Source organism: Microcaecilia unicolor, chromosome 1 (genome assembly GCF_901765095.1).
Source record: "Microcaecilia unicolor chromosome 1, aMicUni1.1, whole genome shotgun sequence".
In the NCBI taxonomy this organism is placed as follows: Eukaryota; Metazoa; Chordata; class Amphibia; order Gymnophiona; family Siphonopidae; genus Microcaecilia; species Microcaecilia unicolor.
The window spans coordinates 109,900,342-109,923,845 of NC_044031.1; the positions used below are offsets into that span (position 1 = coordinate 109,900,342).

Here is a 23,504-nt window from a genome sequence, read left to right on the forward strand (position 1 = left end):
GGCTAGAACCCAGGGCCCAGCACTTGGCAAAAAAGGAGGTAAAATTTTCCCTCTCAACTAGGGCTTATATGTCTTTGTCTGACATCATCCCATTGGTCATTTTACCAATGAGGAAGACATCTACATACTCACTCCCATGTTATATTTATATGCAGCTACTAGGCCAGTAGTACTCCTGCAGCACATAAATTATACGTTACAGAATCAATCGAAGGGGCATGGAATAGTTAAATATTAGGACATATTAGTGATCCTGTCAGACAAATTTCTATGCATCGCATTAGTAGTTCTTACTGATGAATAATCCTGATTGTTGTCTTAAATTTCTTTGCTTCACTCTCCATGATCTACATTTCAATCACACCAATGGTGTTTGCTCAAGAGCACAAGATGATACCTTAACGCTCTAGCACCTCACTGTACAGCAAAGAAATAGCACAAAATATATACTTTTTTTTTTTTTACAGTTTTCATTTCTGAAGGACATTAAGTTTTGTCATATAGAAATTAAGAATGAAAGCTTTCACTGTTTTAGTTTTTTCATTTTTGCAACAGGCCTCAATACAACAGAGAAAACCTTGTAACCTGTACCGTGTACAACTCCGACCAATCCAATTCTAGTTCGAAGAGAATCCTAATGAACTGCACCTTAATGTCACAAGCAGACTAAAATGCATCTGGCTTCTCTCAACAGACCAAACCAATTACCTTGTATACTGGTTCAAGCACACAGAGCTTAGTAAACAACAATAACAAGAAAGGAGGTTGAGTGGTTGCAAACCCTACAAAAGGATTAATTGGTGGATGTTCCTGAACTAAGGAGACAATGACTGGGCATTAGCGTGGAATGAAAAGCAGGGGAAGACGTGGGACTGGAAAGAATGACCGCTGTACTGTCAAAAGTGTGCATATGGAGAGGTGTCAGTTACTGGCAGGGATCTGCTGCAGAAGAGCCTGAAATAGAGCTAAAGACGGTGTTTAATCTATTAATGCAAAGTGAATGGAGTAGGGGCATTTTCATAAACCTCCATGACATTTGCTTTTATTGTCACATTGGGTAGGATGATCAGCATTGGCAAATGTGCAAGATGCTTAATGCAAAATCCTCTGACTAGGGACCAATGCCAAGAAGGATCAAAAACAGTCATTCATGGATCAGAATGGGAGCAGTGCAAGGAGAAGGGATGGATGCAGAAAGTAAAGATGGGAAAAATGAAGTGCAAATGTTCTTATCACCTGCTAAAATGGAAGACAAAGAAAGCCAATGTACTGTATCAATTAGCTGTGTAGAATGTTGCCCCCTAGTGGAATGGGTCTGTGTTACACCTATGAGGCATCTTCATGCTATTTTTGATGTTGATGTGTTGCTGCCTTTGTGGCAGATGCCTGTCAGCAAGATTTAAGCAAGTTCCAATAAAAATGGCTAGAAAACCCTACTGTGAGGTAATACATCTGGTGTGGCAGCCCAGCAGACGAAATTCATGCAAAAAAATTGATAGAAGTCCAACCTCAGGCATTAGCTAAGTTTCCTAAATAGGTGGCCTGATAATTGACAACAACATGACTAGTTTTAGAAGTTGTTTGGTTTAGAGATGAGCAAGGGAAACATTTTCAGATTAGTTCACACTTGGTTCAGTTGGCCTGGATTATGAAAACTTGGTTTCATTTGTTTCACTCAGGTCAATTAAAGTCAATGAGACAAGCAATTCTGTGTTCCAACAGTGGGGCTTTCTAGCCATTTTTATTGGAACTTGTTTAAAAGTTGCTGTCAGATGTCTGTCACAGAGGCAACAACACTCCAACATGAAAAGCAGCACGAAGACAAAGGACACTAACAGTGGCATAAAGAATCCAAGCCACCGTGAGAGGAGCAAAGTAACACTAACAGTGGAATGAAGATTCCAGATCATGACAAGAGTGCCAAAATAGCACCATCATTAGCATGGAGACCTCAAGACAATGGGAAAAGAGTGAAGTAGCACTAACAAGGGCATGGAGAACCCAAGGAAGCAGCACCAGCACTGACATGAAGATTCAAGGCACCAGCATAGAGAAAGAACAGCATCAGCATTGGTAAGTAGACCGCGACTGTGGGTGTGTGATATGGAAGCACCACAAGGGTGAGGTCAGGATTGGAGTTTTATGGGAAAATGAACCCATTTGAGGGGTACATGAAGGCATATCAGAGCGTCTTCACAGATAGCTTTGCCAAAGAGAATTTGATGGCAATAGCCTACTTTTAGTTGTGTTGCCAGGAAGATCACATGAAAGGAATTAGGGCTTCTTCTTTGAAAGAAAGATTGGCATGTCTTCTAAATCCTCTGTACTAGTCCCCTGTTACAAAGAACCTACCATTGATTAGTTCAAATATAGCTTCAGTTCTGGGACAATAGAATTGTAAGATGTGAAATCAATCAATTAAATAACAGTGGCATAGAGACCTCATATCACTGGAAGGGGTAAAGCGGTACCAACGTTGACAGGAACACCCCAAGGCAATGGAAATGAAAAGTTTGGGTATTGGTGTTTAGTGGGATGGGGGGCTTTCACCAAAGAATTATCTATTGAAGTTCAGTGGGCAAGTCTGCATTAGAAGTGGCTTGAGGTCTCCTGAGGCAGTTATATGCATGAAATTTAGTTGCCTAGGAAATGTTTTCCTGGATAGCACTTTGTAATTGAGTGATAAGAGATGCAGCAATCTCTTCCTCTCTGTACAAAAAGTACAAAGACCAGGGGACACTCAATGAAGTTACATGGAAATACTTTTAAAACAAATAGGAGGAAATATTTTTTCACTCAAAGCTCTGGAACTCGCTGCCGGAGGATGTGGTAATGGCGGTTAGGATCTGCATTTAAAAAAGGTTTGGACAAGTTCCTGAAGGAAATGTCCATAGTCTACTATTGAGATAGACATGTGGAAGCCACTGTTTGCCCTGGGATTGGTAACACGGAATGCTGCTACTATTTGGGTTTCTACCAGGTATTTGTGACTTGGATTGGCCACTGTTGGAAACAGGATTCTGGACTGGAAGGACCATTGGTCTGACCCAGTATGGCTTATGTTCTTATGAGAAGACCCCAAGGCACTGCAGAAGGAATAAAGCAGCAACAGCAACGGTGGAAGGAAAATGCAAGACACTAAGAAAAATGCAGAGCTGGCAGAAGAAAAAGACTGGCAGCTACATACAAAGACACGGGTCCCAGAGGATATAAAACAATGGTATGGTCTGTCAGATTAAAATGGCAATGTTAGGAAGAGGCAGCAATGTCAGAGAATAGAGAAGGGTGCTGAAAATCTCCCCTGCAATGTGAACAGGAGGCAGCATACAATACTACTCTCCTAGTAAGATCTAAACAATTTGATTCTTTTATTTTTAATACTTTGTTCATGAAATCCTTTTCATACCATTTTTTATTTCTTCTGAAATATTAACAGGAACAGCAGTGAAAACACTTTAATAGCTTGCTTAAGTAAACAAAGAATTCTGTCTGTGTGGACCTAACCACAGCGTTTGATACAATAAGCCATTCTTTTCTAGTTCAAAGGCTAGTGAAATTAGGATAAGCTAGGTCGGAGCTCTCTTGGTTACCATCTTTTATGCCAGCTATAACACAGAAGGTAATTTGAGATAGCTGGAAATTGGGTGTTTTCTCAATGACCTGAAGTTTACCTCCGGGATCAGTATTATCGCCTTTGCTCTTTAATCTTTACCTGAGCCAAGGGGTCCAGATAGTGAAGTCATTTATTTGCTGATGACATTTAGTCGTACACATGAGACTGGAGCCAACCGCACCAAAAAACTAAACTAACAGGGTTGCTGCACTATGCAGTTGGCCCATAGAGTTGTTCAAAAAAATAAGTTTTTAATACTTTCTTAAACTCCACGTGGGAATGGATTTGCCATAGGTTAGAAGGAAGTGCTTTCCAGAGTATGGGTCCAGAGACTGAAAGCATCATCTTATGGAAGGTTTATAGGGGTACCATCTGCAGGGGGGGGGGGGTGGAGGAACCACCAGAAGTTGCTGGTCTAAGGAGCGTAACATTCATGCTGGAGAATAAGGGATCAGATATGGCACAAGTATGTTTTATTGAATGTTTGTAATATTTTAACCTATCATTCACACTAACAATCAGCTATTTAAACAAAACTATGCATAAAAAATTAAAGCTGTGTTCTCACTTTTCCATTGGTCCTTATGCTTGTGCTGTATTCTGTATTGTGCAAAGTTCAATAGGTAAAGCAGTCCACAATTCTGGACCTGAAATATGAAAGATGGAAGATCTATATTTATCCATTCGCATTGATTGATAAGATGGCACATCAAGGAGGCTTTTCTGAGAGGATCTCAGGGGACGTGCTGGTCGGTAAAATCTCAAAGTGGAGCATAACATAGGAGAAACGTGTTTATTGATAACCTTAAAGACAAGCAGTAGGGTCTTAAATTCTTTACGATGTCTCATGGGTAGCCAGTGCAGAGATTTCAGTACTACTACTACTACTACTATTTAACATTTCTAAAGCGCTACTAGGGTTACGCAGCACTGTACAATTTAACATGGATGTGACTAAAATGATAGGTACCTGTAATCATCCTGACTATGACTATGTAATTTTGGGGACTTGAAGCGCTCAGAGTGACTTCTTTGTGATACCAATAAGACCATTACAGTAGTCCATTAGGGGTGGTCACGTGATGCTTCCAGACTGAGAGGATGTGGGAGAGAGAAGATCCAGCGCTGCTTCCCTTTTACCTGCTATTATCAGCATCTTTCACCAGGTGACCACAGCCTTCTTCCATTCCTGATTTGGGCTGAATATCTCTGGAACAGTTCAGGCTGAGAAGCAGCATTCAAGACCGGCAGCTTGGGGGTTGCCACCAAGGACTCCAGAGGCATCTTGTGATAAGATCAGCACCAAGATATGCGGAATCACCCCCAGCCACGTTCACAATTCTGGCAGTGGAGTGGGTGCAAGAAATCTCCCGCTCTGTGGCAGCTACCCTTGAGAATCGACTCAACAAACTTCAGTCCACAGTGGATGAGCTGCGGAAGTGCTGTGACTCACAGGGCCAAAGACTCACAGAGGTGGAGCACAAAGTGTCTGCACAGGAGAATAGAGATGAACAGCTCACCCATCCAGTGGAGGAGCTTCAGGCAGTCACCAAGACCCTTCAAGATCAGGTTGAGGATCAAGACAACTGAAACCATAGGAATAACCTAAGAGGCTTGTGGGGTTATCAGAGAATGTTAAGGACGTAGATCTTTACAGCATCTTAGCCAATGGTTGCTGGAAAAATTGGGTCTCGTCCCTGTGGGCGGCCATTTTAGCTGCAAACACATGCATCAAATTGGCAGCAGAGTGCAGGAAGAGCTCAGACCTTTGCTGGCAATACCACGCTTCCTCAGCTGGTGGGAGAAGAAGCAGATTCTATAAGCCTACAGAAAGAAAGGGCCACTGGAATATGAGGGCGCGAGACTTCTACTTCTCAATGATTTCTCTAACAAGGTGGCAGCACAACAGAAACTTATGGTACGCTACTGCACTCCATTGCATGTTAGACTTCATGACTTCCTATCCTAATAGCTCGATTAGCTCATTTAAATGGAAGTCAGTACCATGGTCTGACCACTTCCAACTGGATTTCACCATTGATATTTGTACATCTGTACGTTTGGTTGGTTTTGGCGCATATATATATATATATATATATATTGGCGCCAAAACCAACCAAAGTTGTCTAAGGGAATATGTATTTTTTTAGAAGCAAGTGACCAACAAAGATCAAAAGATATATGACTATTGGTTGTGATTAAGATTAGAAAAGATATAGGAGACAACCTTGATACAGCGCTTGTCGCGAAACATGGAACCATGTCGGCTTTATTGTGTCTCCACCGCATGCAGTGCAGTAAAAGAGTAATTGGATTGCATTAAAAAAGCTAAGTACAAGCTATATATAAGCTGAATATTTAAGTTATTGAAAAATGATGAAAAATATAGAAAAATAGAAAAATAGGATTAGAAGATCGATGAGGATTACGTCACTACCTCCGAGACATGCTTGGCTAATTTTAGCCATAATAGAGGTAGATGCATGGATCTGATGATCTAATTAAAGGGTCTTAATCTACCAGACCAATGAGATATGAAATTTAAGGGGTATATTTGAAGCTGAGCGTTATATGTTATTAATTTCTTGCTCCCTTCATCTGTATAAGACATTTTGCCTAAGGAAGATGTGTTTACTTTTGAGCATCAAGGCCTAATTAAGACCTTGTTGGTCCCACCCCCTCAGATGTGACTGTATGAGTCAGAGGGGGTGGAGCCAGCAGGGCCTCATGAGCACATGGGCTTGAAGACTCAGTAGTGTTTATGTTTGATGCTTTGTTGATTGCTACAGTGGACCTGGAAGCATGGCAACATTGGCGGCAGCAGAAAGGAGAGAGGTAGGTTTGAGGGGAAGTGCTGCATTCAGAGTCTAACAGTGAGGTGGGGGAGGGGGAGACTATTGGGGAATCTTCTAGCCTATGTGCTCAGGAATGCTCCGGTGGTTCCACCCCCTCTGATGTGATTGTGTGTTTCAGAGGGGGCGGAACCAACAGAGCCTCGCTAGCACATGGGTCGATGGCTCAGCAGCACCTATGGCTGATGCTTTGTTGATTATTACTATGGCACCAAATGCAATTCAGCGATGTGGAAGCAGCAGAAGGGATGGAGGTATGTTTGAGGGGAAATGCTGTACTTGGGGGAAGAAGAGAGAGAAAGAGAGGGTGATGGACTGGGGAACAGGGAGAGAGAGGGGGGTGATTCTGGATAGGAAAGGAGGGAGAGAAGAAGCAATGGACAGGGAAGGGGAGGAAAAGGGGCTGTGGGTGGGAGGGTAGGAGCTTGGAAGGGGAGAGAAAGAGGAGGAGGGCACTGAGTTATAAGTTGCCGGAGGGGCATTAAAAACCTTAGCACTGGCCCTGCCAGCCATAGACCTGGCATAAATATGGGAGGGATGTTACCTATGTAATTAGGAACCCTGCCCATGTCCTGCCTATGTTCCACCTTCTCATGTACTCCCTTTGCAAATACACACTAAGATAAGCGGGTATTTGTGGAATAGTGCTTAGGTGGTGTGCTAGCACTTCCACAGGTAAAGCTAATTCTAATAGCTGTCCTGTAGCATACAAAAGCAAGAATCATGTGCAATTCGGTATCTCTCAACTCCCCCTTGGTTTAGGATATAAGTTTAAACACTTATCTATCATCCTTTTGATGCTATATTACAGCAGTTTGCTTGTACTTAGATTGTAAGCTCTGTCGAGCAGGGACTGTCTCTTCATGTTCAAGTGTACAGCACTACATCTAGTAGCGCTATAGAAATGATAAGTAGTAGTAGTAGTAGTACTTCTTATGCAGGTACCTCCCAAAAAAGTGTTACTTTTCTTAGCAAGCATAAACTACCCTCTCTACACCATTCCATTTGAGATCTTGCATTTCTTCTTGCCTTACTGGCCCTGCCTGTGGAATGAAAAGTTTGCAAAACACAGACAGTTTCTAAAGTCGTCCTATAAGCTCCACAAGAAGCAGAGAAATTGAATTGAGCGAGGCAGTCAGTTCTATACTGTGTGCTGTGTCCATAGCAACTCCTATCCTGATTTGTGTTGTCTCTTGCTCAGTGTACAGAGAAACCCAGACGTGCTCCAGCAGCCTTACAGCCACATTTCACTCTTTCTTCTACTTCTCTGCAGGCCTAGGATGCTGCCTCACAGAAAACTAAGTCGTTTTGCACCATCCCCTTCAAGGACTGAGCTGCAGCAGAAGGAGAAACATTTCGTTCTGGACTGTGTGGCCGTGGGCAGCATAGCTAAAGACTACAGCCATTCCCTGCCAAAACTGGGCTCTGTGATCCCACCTTACAATGCACAGCGAGACCACCATTCAGAGGCCTACTTCCTAAGCAAACCAGTTCCAGCTTTGTTGAAAAGGACAGGGCAGGTTAGTGCTTCTGGCAAACCTCTGCTTTTAGCTCTAGGGTTCTTAATGCTGGTTTGTAGCAGCTGTGTTGCCCACTGTGCCACTGGCTCCTGGCAGCAGCCCATTTTTAACTCAGAACTTGGATTTTTACAAACCATTATGCCATTCAGGAATTTGCGTAGCCCTCTGTTTACTAAGGTGTGTTAACAAGCATTAGACACCACATTGGTAGATGTTGTAAACTTGGCTGTTTAAGAAGTATTTTAGTTGAAAGCTTGTTATCTAGGTTCTATCATGACTGTTATTGACACTGATTGGATGATTTATAAACATTTGTAAACCGTACAGAGCTCAAGGCAGAGTATATAAGATTTCTGTTAATGTTAACATGCATTAAACCCGCATTAACAATTTTATCAGTAACAAACACGTAAGTTTGACTAAATGCAAAAAATAAAAGTGCTTAATATACTGAATATATTAATGAGTTGCTTTGTTAATATTACAATCATTTACTGCAAAGCGTATTAATCTGCCTTAATCTAAAAACGTCACACTTGTAGATGTCTCACGCCCGCCCGTCCAATCTCCCTTTGCAGTTGTCAATAGCCTAAAGCAGTGCTTCTCAACCCAGTCCTTGAAGCACACTTAATCCCATCAGGTTTTCAGGATATCCACAATGAATATGCATGAGATAAATTTGCATGCACTGCCTTCCTAGTATGTAAATATATCTCATATGTATTCTTTGTGGATATCCTGAAACCCTGATGGGACTAGGTGTACCTCAAGGACTGGGTTGAGAAGCACTGGCCTAAAGTAATACCCAACCAGGAATAACACCTGGCTAGAGACTCCCCATCTGCTCTGAAGAGGTCCCTAGGTGTTTGAGTAAGAATAAGCCCCTGTCACCAGGCTCTGCCCACTGGCTCTGCCAGGCGACCTTATGCTATCCTTTGTCCCACATGGGGTGCAAGCAGCAAGGAGAGCCTGCTCAGGTGGGAGGGTGGCAATCATGCCATAATGGGCTGATTTTCAAGCTGGGGGGGTAGGGTGTTCTTCTGGCTGACAATGGCCTTTTAAGAAGAGTGGAGGGAGGTGGACAGTGTTATTGTGCTTACATAAGTACATAAGCACCGCCATATTGGGAAAATACCAAGGGTCCATCAAGCCCAGCATCCTGTCTTCGACAGCGGCCAATCCAGGCTTCAAGAACCCGGCACCCCCCCAAAAAAAAAAAAATTAATAATGTTCAATGGACTTTTCCCTTAGAAATCTGTCCAAACCCCCTTTAAATTCTGTAAGGCCAGCTGCTGTCACTACATTCTCTGGCAACAAGTTCCAGAGTCTAACTGCACGCTGAGTAAAGAAAAACTTTCTCCTATTTGTTTTAAATCTACCATATTCTAGCTTCATCTTGTGTCCCCTGGTTTTGTTGTTGTTTGAAAGTGTAAACTACTACTACTACTTAATATTTCTAAAGCGCTACTAGGGTTACGCAGCGCTGTACAGTTTATAAACGCTTCACATCTGTCCGCTCTATTCCGCTCATTATCTTGTAGACTTCTATCATATCACCCCTCAGCCGCCTTTTCTCCAAGCTGAAGAGCCCTAACCTTCTCAGCCTTTCCTCATAGGGAAGTCGTTCCATTCCCTTGATCATTTTCGTCGCCCTTCTCTGCACCTTTTCTAATTCCTTTATATCTTTTTTGAGATACCAATGTGTTTCCAATGGCTGGAACACTGCTACTAATGTCTGCACATTACTGGCTGCAGTAACTGCTTACTGTGGTGTTTTCAAAGGGATTAATGTATGTTAGCAAATACCATGACACTGCTGGCATACTATGCTTTAGTTAATAAGGGACATGGAGGGGTATTTTCGACATGGTGTTTAAATCCGATTTTGGACATTTTGCGGAAAATGTACAAAAACCCAGTAATGAATATGGCCATTTCCAAACCAGAAAAACGTCCAACTTTTTGTTTTGAAAATGGACATTTGCTAGATGTTGTTGTGCTCAGCATGTCTATCTTTTAGGACCATTTTCAAAGAGAAAAAAAGTCCAAGGAAAAAATGCACAAAAACAAGCCATTGGAATGTATTGGGGGGGGGGGGGGGGGGGGGGGGGAGGCAGCATTCTTAATAGACTGGCCACACAGACATCCCAGCAGAGCAGTGGGGCACTACAATGGACTTAACATAAAAGGTCCCAGGTACACATCTCACTGTTACCCCTTTATATTGTATGGTGAGCCCTCCAAAACCCACCAAAACCTTACTGTACCCAACTGTACACCATTACAATAGCCCTCACCTATATGTGGGTATAGTAGCTTTCTGATGGGTTTTGGACGGGTCACACTTTCCATCACAAGTGTAACAGTTAGAGTGGGTTATGGGCCTGGGTTCCCTTCTCTACAGTGCACTGCGCCGACCACTAGGCTACTCTAGGGACCTGCTTGCTGCTCTAATAGGACTGGCCATAACATCTGAAGATGTCATTGAGACTGGTATGTACTGTTCCTCTCACATCTTTAGTAGGGTGGGAGGGGGGTCAGTGACCACTGGGAGAGTAGGGGGGGGGGTCATGCCTAAATTCCTCCAGTAGTCATCTGGTGATTTAGGTCATCTTTTTGTGACTTAGTTGTGATTGAAACAGGTCTAGACCAAAACAACCCTGGATGTTTTTGCTTTGTCCAAAAGAACAGCGGTGGTGGTCCGAGGAAATAAGAGACACAACCAAGGGTAAACAAAGGAATTTTATGGAGAAAAACATCCAAATGCCACTGGATGCCGTTTTTGAGACATTTTTCTCTTTTGAAAATGAGCTCCTTAATGTACACAAACATATCGGCCAACTCCAACTCTCTTTCTTCAGTCGTATACACGAAGAGCAAAATTTTATAATAGACACCTGATTTAAGAGAGGCAAGTAGGCATGTCTTTTTACAATAGCACCCACGTAGGTAGGTGCTATTGTATAAAGACACAGATATGCCTATGTTTCTTTATAAAATACTAGTGTAAGTAGCAGAAATTGCCCTTACTTGCAGATGTGGATACTTATACCTGTTCTTGGGCTGGTGCAAATGTTCAGGCCTAGATTATGCATAGCTTCATACATTACTGTCTTTTATAATGTACACATGCTCTGTAGATTAGCTTGTTTTATAATCTATGCATGTATTTAAAGGCTCTGCCCACCTGTATATGCTACCCATGTATACCTTTAATCTAGTCAGTACTTTAGAATAGGCTACATATGTGTAAAAATGCCTTTATAAAATTACAACAGGGTCATTTTTTAAGAGGTCACCAAGGTTTGGAGGTGGAGAAAGCATCTTATTATACAAAGACACATAGGGGTTCTTTTACTAAGCTGCGGTAAAATGTGGTCTTAACAAGCCCCTATCCAGGTCTTTCCTGCAGCTGAAAAATGGCTGACTTTCCCATTTTTTTTTTTAATTAATGGCCATGTGCTAATTTTGCCATTAGCACACCACCATTAAAAAAAAATTAGTAAGAACAGTGGGAAATGGACCAGGCTCTCTGGGGACAAATCACAGAAACTTCAAATTCTTCTCGACACAGCACTGTGTTTCAGCCAAAGGGCCTGCCTCAGGAATCTTTCTATATAATCTCAGGAGAGTGAAATCATCCAATGGTAAGTGTGCCAATCGACATAGAAAACAAGTGGTCTTTAAAAGACCTTTGGAAAAGTCAAAGGTTGCTGCCTAGCGGCAATTTGCCACTCATTCTGAGAGCATGATTAACCTTTGCCGCGACTTCCTGACTAGGAAGATGCACTTGTAAATTCTAATTGCCAATTAGCACCAATAATTAATTGTTAGTGCCCATTTATTGGTACTAATTGGCTCATTGTTCAATTAAATTGCACACATGCCCAAATTTGCATGCACAATTTTGAGTGCCATGTATTGAATTTGGGGATTTGTGTCTTCATGTTTCTAATTTTATGTTAGTTGTGACCACTTAATTATAGACAGAGTACAAATAAATACATGAATACAGTAAAACAGCATTTTACACATGTAAAGAAGTTTAGAAAAAAGTCATGCATTCACTTGGCTTACATGCATTAAATCTGCATTAACACTTTTCTCAATAATGACTGCATAAGCATTACTGCTGTCAGAAATGATACCCTTGGATACTCCAGCTGCTGATTGGCTTTCCCAATGGCATCATCCCAAAATTTTGTCTTTGCTCTAACGACAAACCCTACTGCATGTGTGACTAAAGAGTCTTCTCTTTTGACAGTCAAATGGCGGAACATCCACCTATGGTGAGCTGGCAGACCGCTTTCTGGTCAAGGGAGCTGCCGCTCTCTACCTGAGCACCAGGAACAACTCCGGCGCAGGTATCAGTGAGAAATAGATTAGACATCTGTACCACAACTGCCTCAAGCAATGCAAAACTTATACCAAACCATACATTACTGGTACACATATGAAAAATATTTACAGTACTATAAATTTAGCTTATATAGCATCTTTCATTTAAGACCGATCTCAGTGCACTGTACAATTTGAGTACTTCAGAAATGTTCATATAGTCGGTCCTAGGATTTTGATGCTGGAGGCTACATGAAAAGTTTCCAAAGGGAACAGTAAAGGATGGAAGGCCATCCTCACTGTTGCATTTCCTAATGATGACATTAAACGTAACCGGCAAACTGCATCTTTGTTCTATTTGCAGGAGCAGCCCATGGGGAATGTGAAAGGATACAGGGTCATGTCCAGAGATTCACTGTGAGGCCTCATTCTCCTAAGTCAGTAGTAGCTGAGAAGCAGGGGGAAAAAGCAGGGCCATGGATGAAAATGTAGTTGCTCTGTACTAGAGCCAGCACTGTAGGGCTGGGAAAGTGGGAGTGACTTCTTTTTGCAGACGCCAGCAGTGCAACAGCAGAGATAAGTAAAGTGCCACTGTGTGCCAACCCCATAAAACAACCAATTTCTTGACATTCTCAAAAAAAATACAACAATGTAATTACAATTTTATATTTTTACAGTAACTCTGTGGCTTCTTTTTTCAAATTTTTTACATTCATCTTTCTTTCAGATGTACTAGAAAATTCTAGTACTGTCTGAAGGGTGCACACAGTACAGGTTTCAGTCTCTGGATGCCTCCTGGATGGGTGACTACCCGTATCCAAGTATGAAGAAAGAGAGTAGGCAGGACCTACTTTTTCAACTTTTCTTTCTAAGTTTTCTTACTGAGAAATTATTAGTGTAGTCTGAAGGAGAAGTTGAAAAGCCAGAACTAAGTTGCCTATTTCTTCAGACCTGGATTTAGAAGGCCAATCAATAAGGACTCAGTTTTGGATGGTCAAGTTAATCTGGTACTTGGTTTTACTATATTCTCTGGCAATGAATTCCAGAGTTTAATTACAAGTTAAGTGAAGAAAAATTGTCTCCGATTTGTTTTAAATTTACTACATTGTAGCTTCATCGCGTACCCCCTAGTCCTAGTATTTTCGGAAAAAGTAAAGAAGCGATTCACGTCTACCCAATCATTATTTTATAGGCCTCTATCATATCTCCCCTCAGCCATCTTTTCTCCAAGCTGAAGAGCCCTAGCCACTTCAGCCTTTCCTCATAGGGAAATCTTCAAATCCCCTTTATCATTTTCATCGCCCTTCTCTGTACCTTTTCTAATTCCACTATATCTGTATTGAGATGCAGTGACCAGAATTGAACACAATATTCGAGTTGCGGTCGCACCATGGAACAATACAAAGGTATTATAACGTCCTCATTTTTGTTTTCCATTCCTTTTCTAATAATACCTAACATTCTATTTGCTTTCTTAGCCGCTGCGCACACTGAGCAGAGGGTTTCAATGTATCATCAACGGCAACACCTAGATCCCTTTCCTGGTCAGTGACTCCTTACTTGGAACCTTGCATTACATAGCTATAATTCAGGTTCCCATATGCATCACTTTGCACTTGCTCACATTAAACGTCATCTGCCATTTAGATGCCCAGTTTCGTAATTTTTCACAATCCTCTCGCTATTTAACAATTTTGAATAACTTTGTGTCATCAGCAAATTTAATTACCTCACTTCTCTCTCACCCTCAATATTTTCTATCTGGACACCTGCCCCAGCTACCTAATACAATCTGCCCCCCACCACTTCATAACAGATCTCACATCCCACTTAAACTTCATGCTTCAGCAGGGTATCTTCCTTAAAGAAAAAGGCAACATCCTGCTCACCCCAATACCAAAAGACACCAAGAAAAAAAATCAATCGACATTACCAGCTACCGCCCAGTAGCATCTATCCCATTAGTAGTCAAACTAATGGAAGGACTGGTGACCAAACAACTTAATGATGACATAAACAAATTCACTATACTACATGAGTCACAATCAGGATTTCGACCCCTACTCAGCACCGAAACAGTACTACTTACTCGCCTAACCAAATTCAAGCAGGAAATAGCAATAGGCAAGTGTATTCTCCTCCTCCAATTTGACATCTCAAGTGCGTTCGACATGGTTAACCATAACATACTACTAAGACTCCTGGAATACTTCGGAATTGGTGGTGGCATTCTCAAATGGATCAAGGGTTTTCTAACCAAAAGAACATACCAAGTGAAATCAAAAACAAACATATCATCACTGTGGAAACCAGACTGCAGAGTACCACAAGGATCACCACTATCACCGATCCTTTTCAACCTTATGATGACCCCACTAGCCAAGACCTTATCCACCCAAGGCCTAAACCCATTTATCTACGCTGATGACATTACATTATACATCCCCTACACACATGATCTGGCAGAAATCACCAACAAAATCAAACTCAGCTTAAACATCATGAACTCATGAGCAAATGCATTCCAACTAAAACTCAATACAGAAAAAACACACTGTCTCATCATCTCATCCCAATACAATACATACAAACCCACAAACATTAGCACCCCAGGATACACCCTCCCTATCTCAGACAGCCTGAAAATTCTGGGAGTAACAATCGATCATAACCTCTCACTAGAGACCCAAGTGAATTCCATCATAAAGAAAATGTTTTCCTCTATGTGGAAACTCAAATACGTGAAACCATTCTTCCCGAGGGAAATATTCCGTAACCTGATACAGTCAATGGTACTAAGCCACGCAGACTATTGTAATGGAATCTATGCGGGATGCAAGGATCAAATCATAAAGAAACTTCAGACCACCCAAAATACAGCAGCCAGGCTTATATTTGGAAAAACGCGTTTTGACAGCGCCAAGCCACTCCGAAAAAAATGCATTGGCTACCAATCAAAGAACGTATCACTTTCAAAATCTGCACGACTGTTCATAAAATTATTTACGGTGAGGCACCGGGATACATGACAGACCTCATCGACCTGCCAACCAGAAACACCACAAAATCTACAAGTCCATACCTAAACCTCCACTATCCAAGCAGCAAAGGACTCAAATACAAATCCACCTATGCATCTAGCTTTTCCTACTTAAGTGCACAACTATGGTACGCATTACCAAAAGCAGTAAAAACCACGTTCGACCATCTAAATTTCCGGAAAGCACTAAAGGCAGACCTGTTCAGAAGAGCATACCCCACCGACACAACATAAAAATACCAGATACTTGCGACACAATGTAACCAAAGACCATAATGGACATAACCTGACTCTTCCTCTCCCTCTCTTAGTTCCCCCCAATTGTACCAACCATACATGTACCTCATTCTACCACATTATCATCTTGTATTGTTCATACCTTGAATTTGTTTCAGACCGCAATCGCCTAACGCCGTTAACGGTACTATGTAAGCCACATTGAGCCTGCAAAAAGGTGGGAAAATGTGGGATACAAATGTAACAAATAATTATAATCTTACTCCACTCCAGACAGTCCTTTCTCATTTGTAACCCCATCTTCCCTGCTTACTTTTTCATGTGATCAATTTTCAGCCCTCAAGGTGAACCTCCTTCCCTTCCCTGTAGCTAGAAGGAGAGCAACACCTTGCTACTTCTGCTTCCACTGGCTACCTTCATTATGAGAAGCAGGGCTGGCCCAACCATTAGGCAAGACTAGGTGGTCACCTAGGGCAGCACGGAAACAACCTTACTAATTCCAAGAAACAATAGGAGGAACTTTTAACAGAATAGAGGGTGGACAGTTTTCAAATAGCCCATTTAACAGACTATTCTGGGAAGGGTACTGTTGAGATGATCGTGATTGTTGGAGGGACCAAGGGGTCTAAAGATTAATTTTAGGGGAGGGGCACAAGGCTGAAGGTTTGCTTAGGGTGCCTTGTACCAGCCCTGGTCAGAAAGTCATTGAAGAGCACAGGGCACCACACATTGATACCCAGTGAAGTTAGCTAGCGGAAGGAGCAGATATGTTATTGAGAGTTGCTTTCTTCTTGCCAGGTAGAGGGAGGGGGTAGGGGATCAAGCTAGGGATCAGGAGGAAAACTTGGGGGTCAAAACTGGGAAGAGCAATGTATCTCAATTCCCCACACCCCCTGCCTCAAAATCTAAGGTCTGCTACTTTTATAGTTCAACCTGTAATCAACGAATATATTCAAGCAACATTATCTGTAGATCAATCTGTACTGACCTTAGCTGGCCAGTGACTCACTTGTATAGGGAGGCTGAGGTACAGAAGCAGGAGGGAAGGGGGTCAGGGGGTGTCGAGCCCTGAGCTGTACATAATTTTTCTCTTCTTTTAATTCACCCCTCCCAAGGACTTACAGACTCATACAATCTGCTTTCTGTTCCCAAAGGTATAGACTGACTGCTTATGTTGGTATTGGATCAGAAAATTTGTAACTGCTAATGGATTCAATAACAAATTAAGGCCCTGATGATCAAAAGTAAATGTGAGCGGAAGAGGCCACTAGCGCCAGACTAGCATCCGCATTTACCAGCACAGTATGAACAAAGGGCCCTGGCGCGGCAAACAACGAGTGCACCAGGAAATACCGCAGAGCTAATTTAAATGATATTTCAATGATATTTAAATGAGCTCTGTAGTATTCCACCCATATGATGAGAGCACTGCGCTGTGATCATACAGGTGGAACACCGCTTTAACCCTACTCCAGCCTGGAGCTGGTGTTAGGCTTAAGGCTCCTCTCTTCCTCTCCCCCTCCCCCCATCCAAGCCAGGCAGCCCAGGCTGCCACCATCGGTCCTGGGTGTCCAGTGGACCCCCGGACCCCCACCCTCCAACTGATAAGGCCCCCAGGCCCTACGACCCCCCCCCCCGACCCAACACAACACAAGGGCACAAAGGGCTGCAGGTCTGGTGGACTTCAAGCCTCCATAACCCCTCCTCCCCGACACAAACAAAAAAGTCCCTGGTGGCCCAGTGGGAACCCTATCCCCACTTGCCTTTCCACCCCCACCTGCCCTGGTGGCCTAGTGCTCCTCAAACCCACAATAGCACTCCCTTCTCCTGGGGTGCCGCCTTCAAAATGGCAGTGCCCTGCCCTGCCCATTGCATCCTGGGATGCACTGGGCAGGACTTCAATAAAAAGTACAGTTAAAAAAAAACAATTAAGTTGCATGTGCAAATCAGCTATACGTGCTGATTTGCGTGTGTAACTTTAGTCATCATACAGAGAATTCAGTGGAATGTGCCTAAGGTATAAATTTAGAAATGTCATAAAGGCTTCAAAAATGAAAGAAGCAAAGGAAAGTATTTTGCTTTCTTTGGTGCTATTGAAAGGATATAGAAAGGATATAGACAGAGTGGAGACAATATTAGGACACTTATAAGTACATAAGTACATAAGTAATGCCATACTGGGAAAAGACCAAGGGTCCATCGAGCCCAGCATCTTGTCTTTTCTTTCTTTCTACTGTCCCCTCAGATAAAGCGCACACACACACACACACACACACACACACACACACACACACACACACACACATATGAACTCTCATTATGTACCAGGAAGGGGTAATTTGTATTATGTTTGGCACCTCCAGTCATTTTAAAATTTGTTGCCTATGTCCATGTGGACTAACACAGTAACCACACTATTTTATTCAGTTTGAAAAGAAAAGCATGGTTTTTAGGGTTAGTGTAAATGTTATGCAAGACTTTCCCTCTTAAACCCACTTAAGGGAGTGGAGGAGTAGCTTAATGGTTAGTGCAGTGGGCTTTGATCCTGGCAACCTGGGTTTGTTTCCCACTGCAGCTCCTTGTGAACTTGGGCAAGTCACCTAACCCTCCATTGCCCCAGGTACAAAAAGCTTCAATTATGAACCCCCTAGGGACAGAGAAAGTACCTGTGTATAATGTGTACAGCACTGTGTACATCTAGTAGTGCTATAGAAATGATTAGTAGTAGTAAGCCACATGATCCACAAGGGGAAATTGCCAACACCCTTCACATGAGCCTTTGGAAAGAGCAATCTCACGTGAATAAATGTATTTGCAATAATTAGTTATTGTGGAGTTTTAACAACCTATCCATAAGAAAAGAGAAATTTAACCCAAGACGATGGTGTGATCTGGCATGATTCGACATCAGACTTACTACAGTATCTAAGACATTCAAACATTTTACACCAATTATTTGCCACTAGGTCACTAGAAGATGTGAAAGCAGATTTTAGAAATAACATACAAATCGGAATTGAGACATCCAGGTTCAGACATTATCAATTTCCAATAAAGTCTTTCCTAAAATACATGCAGGAATGTGTATGTGCCAGCTACTGGTGGCAGTAGCACCCATTTTGCAATTGTCAACATCTAAAATATCAGTGGGGTCAACGTGGCAATGTACATGTGTATATGGCGACACTTACATGAGTATGTCTGCCATTTTAGGCACATACATGTCTGTGTTTGCCCAAGCTGTCATAGATCCTAATATCATTTGCCAGTATCACTTTCAGGAGGTAATCCCTCCAGTAGATCACTATACAACACAAGCACCTTTATATTACCTACCCCCCCCCCCCCCCCCCCCCCCCCCCCAGGAGCAGGTGTAAATCCTGACATTGATGTCAGGGGACATAAATGTGCATTTCCCTTCTGAAGTAGGTAATGAATGTGTATAGATTAGCCACACTCTAGTCCCATTCAAAACACATCTATTTGCAATTTGGACAAGTATAGTCTAACTTTCTAAAATTAGGATTTAGAAGGTCATCTATTAGATGTGATAGGATTTCCTCATTCACAGGATTTCTTTATTGAAGAAACTGCATGTGTTCACGTTACATGGTCTGATCATTTCTTGTTTGATTTAGTTCTGTATTGGAAAGATCAAAGGAAAGCCAATTTCTCTCCCCATTAAGCAATACATTTCTATGAGGGGAAAAGCTGATACCCTTGATTTTTGGAATAGGATGGATATGCTTCTACCTGATGATACCATTGGGGAGAAGATTTCAATTGATTATTGGGATTTTGTTACTATTAAAATATTAGATGAGAATGCTCCATTAAAAGTTAGATGTAAAATTGGTAAGAAATCAGATAAATGGTTCACTAAGGAACTTTTGTTAATAGAGTATGTAGGAAGATTGAAAGGTTATGGGAAAAAAATCCTACCACACACAACAGGCAAAATTGGAGGATGAAAATTAATATTTATAGACAACTTTTGGTTAAAACAAACAGGGAGTAATTTTTCTAAATTAGTAGACACAGATAGATTGGATACCTCTAAATTGTTTAAACTAGCTTGTTCGTTAACTTCAATAACTGACTGTTGTAACAGGTCTCCCATTTGCCTCTGAATTGGCTGTTTATTTTAAGGAAAAGATATGTTCTCTTCGGAATTCAGTCCTATTTGAAATTCAATGATATAGGTATACCATCGTATTGGTTATGGGAAGTCTTTGAGCCAATAACAGCTACAGATGCCACCAGGTTATTAAAAAAGTTTGCATCATCTCACTGTTCTTTGGACGTATGTCATTCTTATCTTATTCAATTCAATTCAAATTAGGTCATATATACCACTAATATCCCCATCTCCTAGTCCTAGTTTTATATGTTTTTTTACCAACTGGCTAAATATGTAGTTTCAACTAGGCAATTTTCCTTCTTCACGAAGTGGTATTATTTTAACCCCAATATTAAAGAATTTAAAAGGTAGCACGCAAGATTTGACAAACTATAGACCAGAGGCATCCATTCCTCTGTTTGTTAAAGTGAAAAGGGGATGGGTAACTGAAAAGTTCAATCTTTTTTTGGATAATTTTCAACTATTGCTTGGGTCCCAATCAGGATTTCAGCGGGGTTTTAGCGCAGAGACCGTGGTCTGCTCTTTAGTTTTATCTGGTCAGAAATTACTGAGTCAAGGTCAAAGTTCCATCATAGTTCAATTTGACCTGTCTAGCGCTTTTGACCTAGTGGATCATGGTATCTTCCTTTCTCTCCTAAATTCACTAGGGATCTAAGGTTTGTTCTATGTTGGATTAAAGGTTTTTAAACTAGATTGTATAACGAGAATATGCAGGGCGATTTTTCTGTCCATGGGGTGCTGTCTGTGGAGTGCCTCAGGAGTCTCCTCTTTCTCCCTCATTGTTTAACATTTTGATACAACCCTAAGCAAATTATTTGGACTCATTTCAGTTGCAGTTTTACATTTATGCGGATGACATTACTGTGTTGATACATTTTACTCCAGGTAATTTACTTCAAGAGGCCAATTTGTTGCATTGCTTACAGGCGGTTGATGCCTGGGTATGCTCATTTAAGTTGAAGTTAAATAAAGTAAAAACCAAGTTTCTTTGGACTGGCATTTGTGAAAGATAATTCTGTTGTTAAGATGACTTAAATCTTGATTCAGTTTCAAGAGTATTAGGAGTGGAATTATGTGGAGGGGCATAATCGAACGCGAACGCCCATCTCCATAGGCGTCTATGTCCGAGAACGGGTACGTGAAGGGGCGGGACAGACCGTATTTTCAAATAAAAATGGGCGCCCATCTTTTTTCGATAATACAGTTTGTGCCGGGCAAATGCATCGGATTTATGCGGATTTGAGCTGGGCGGTTTCATTTTTCAGCGATAATGGAAAGCTCAAAAACAAACAAATCCAAGGCATTTGCTCATGGGAGGGGCCAGGATTCGTAGTGCACTGGTCCCCCTCACATGCCAGGACACCAACCGGGCACCATAGGGGGCACTTGTAACAATTAAAAAAAAAGTCAAATACCTCCCAAGTCCATAGCTCCCATCCCTTTGGTGCTGAGCCCCTCAAATCCCCCCCCAAAACCCACTGCCCACAACTCTACACCATTACCATAGCCCTTATGGCTGAAGGGGGGTACCTGAAGAGGCTTTGGGGGCGGTTTGGAGCGCTTTACCACCACAAGTGTAACAGGTAGGGGGGATGGGCCAGGGCCCACCTGGGTGAAGTCCACTGTACCCACTAACAACTGCATACTGCTGTGATGGAGCTGGGTATGGCATTTGAGGCTGGCATACAGGCTGGAAAAAAAAGTTGTTAAAGTTGTTTTTTTTTTTTGGTGGGAGGGGGTTAGTGACCACTGGGGGAGTCAGGGGTGGTCATCCCTGATTCCCTCCGGTGGTCATCTGGTCATTTAGGGCACTTTTTTGGGACTTGTTCGTGAAAAAAAAGGGTCCAACAAATGTGACCCAAATTCGCGCTAAAAACGCCTTTCTTTTTTCGATTATCAGTCGAAGGCACCCATCTCTCCTCGGCCGATAAACATGCCCCAGTCCCGCCTTCACCACACCTCCGACACCCCCCCCCCCCCCCCCCCGCCAACTTTGCCCTTTTCCGCAACAGATTGCAGTTGAAGACGCTCAAAATTGGCTTTCGATTATACTGATTTGGGTGCCTTTGCGAGATGGACGCCTATCTCCCGATTTGGGTCGAAATATGGGCGCCCATCACTTTCGAAAATAAGGCTGATAGTCAACTTTCTTTCAACATTCAGGTTAATAAAGTGGTCAGTAAATCTTTCTTTTTACTCAAAAAGTTATGGGTCATCAGCAAATGCTTTGAACCAGTAATCTTTTGTCTAATGGTGCAGCCTCTAATATTGTCATTATTGGATTACTGTAATTCCATTTATATTGGCTGTTCAAAATCTTTAAAAATGAAGCTGCAGAGAAAGCAATATGCTGCAGTTAGAGTTATTTTTTCAGCAAATAAATATGATTCTATTTCCCCTCTTATGTCACAGTTGCGCTGTTTGCCATTGGAGGCCAGGTTACTGTTTAAGGTACTGTTTTAACTTTTAAAGCTTTTCATGGAGACTCCCCAGGTTATTTAATTGATCACTTTGCTTTTCTTAATAAGAATCATAGTAGAATTACTAGAAATCTTTTTATGTTAGGATTTCCTACTGTTTGTAAAGTAAAAGCTCTGTGTCCTTTACAATCTTCACTAACTTATCAGGCAGCCTCTAGCTGAAACTCCCTTCCTTTGTTTCTTACGTAAACAGTGCAATATTTTGAGTATCAGAAATTATTAAAGACTTTCTTTTTTTAGGAAATATCTTTCTTGGCTTATAGACGTTATATATGTTGTACACATCAAAATGCCAGTTTATGCACATCCAAATCATTTCTAAAATAACTGCTATTGTGTTATCACATGTGGTTGCTATTCTTACACAGTACCAGTGGTGTATTTAAACTGGGTGCATCAATGGTGTATGCATTCCCTGTCAGACCCAGTCCCCAACACCTTAAAATCCTTTTGGCTTTAGTTTTCAACTGGGCAATGGCAGTGGCACTCATAGTTTGCTTGTGGCCTGCTCTCGAATTTCCTCCCTGAATTGCCCACCCTTCACAAAACAGGAAGCTGCATCAGAAGGGGGCGGGACAATTCAGGGAAGAAATCTCAAAGGAGGCTGTAGGCAGCCTATGAGTGCCGCTGTTGCTGTCCGGCTAAAGACTAAAGCCGAGAGGATTTTAAGATCCAGGGGGGGGGGGGGTGACTCAGGCAGCAGGGAGGGGTGGCATAGGGGAGCAGGGGGAGACTCACCCCCTGTAAAAAAATTCCTTGCTACGCTACTGCACAGTACTTCATAAATATGGTCAGTAATTATTATTTGCCTTCCTTCCATCAGGTCACTCTGCGGAATATGTGAGGGGTCATGGGCTATTCCTAAGCAGGATCAAACCATTCTTTGGATACAGTGGCAATTACGGATACAGAAGAAATGTTCCATCATTACGCAATAAACCATCCTCTTTCGGGATATTGACAGACCTGCCAATTTATTAACTCTTAAGGATTGCTTTGCTATGTAAAACGTCATCATTTCTGTTAGTATCGTCAGTGAGAGATAGATTACTGCATTATCTGTTGCCTTTTTTTTTCAGATTTAAAAAAAAAATAACAACCTTCTGGCAGGAAAATGGCTCCATAATTTCTCACACCCTAGCCAGTGATAAGATCATGGACCTTTCCTAAATGATGTAATCAAATTTCATTTTTAAGATCTGGAATTTTGGGGCTGTACTTGAATTCAGCAATCCAATTTCTGGGAGCTTTCAAAGGGTTAAGCCTCTGAGAAGAACACTGGA

General features: G+C 42.0%; 1 protein-coding gene across 1 annotated transcript; it reads left to right on the forward strand.

Annotated features, from left to right (window-relative positions):
• Nucleotides 1–7,723: 7,723 nt before the first annotated feature.
• Nucleotides 7,724–23,240, forward strand: LOC115460078 (uncharacterized protein C17orf98-like). The gene is made up of 3 exons (XM_030189920.1): nt 7,724–7,985; nt 12,250–12,349; nt 23,045–23,240. Exons 1-3 carry the CDS (start codon nt 7,746–7,748, stop codon nt 23,200–23,202), a joined length of 498 nt encoding a protein of 165 aa, XP_030045780.1. The 5' UTR covers nt 7,724–7,745; the 3' UTR covers nt 23,203–23,240.
• Nucleotides 23,241–23,504: the final 264 nt, after the last annotated feature.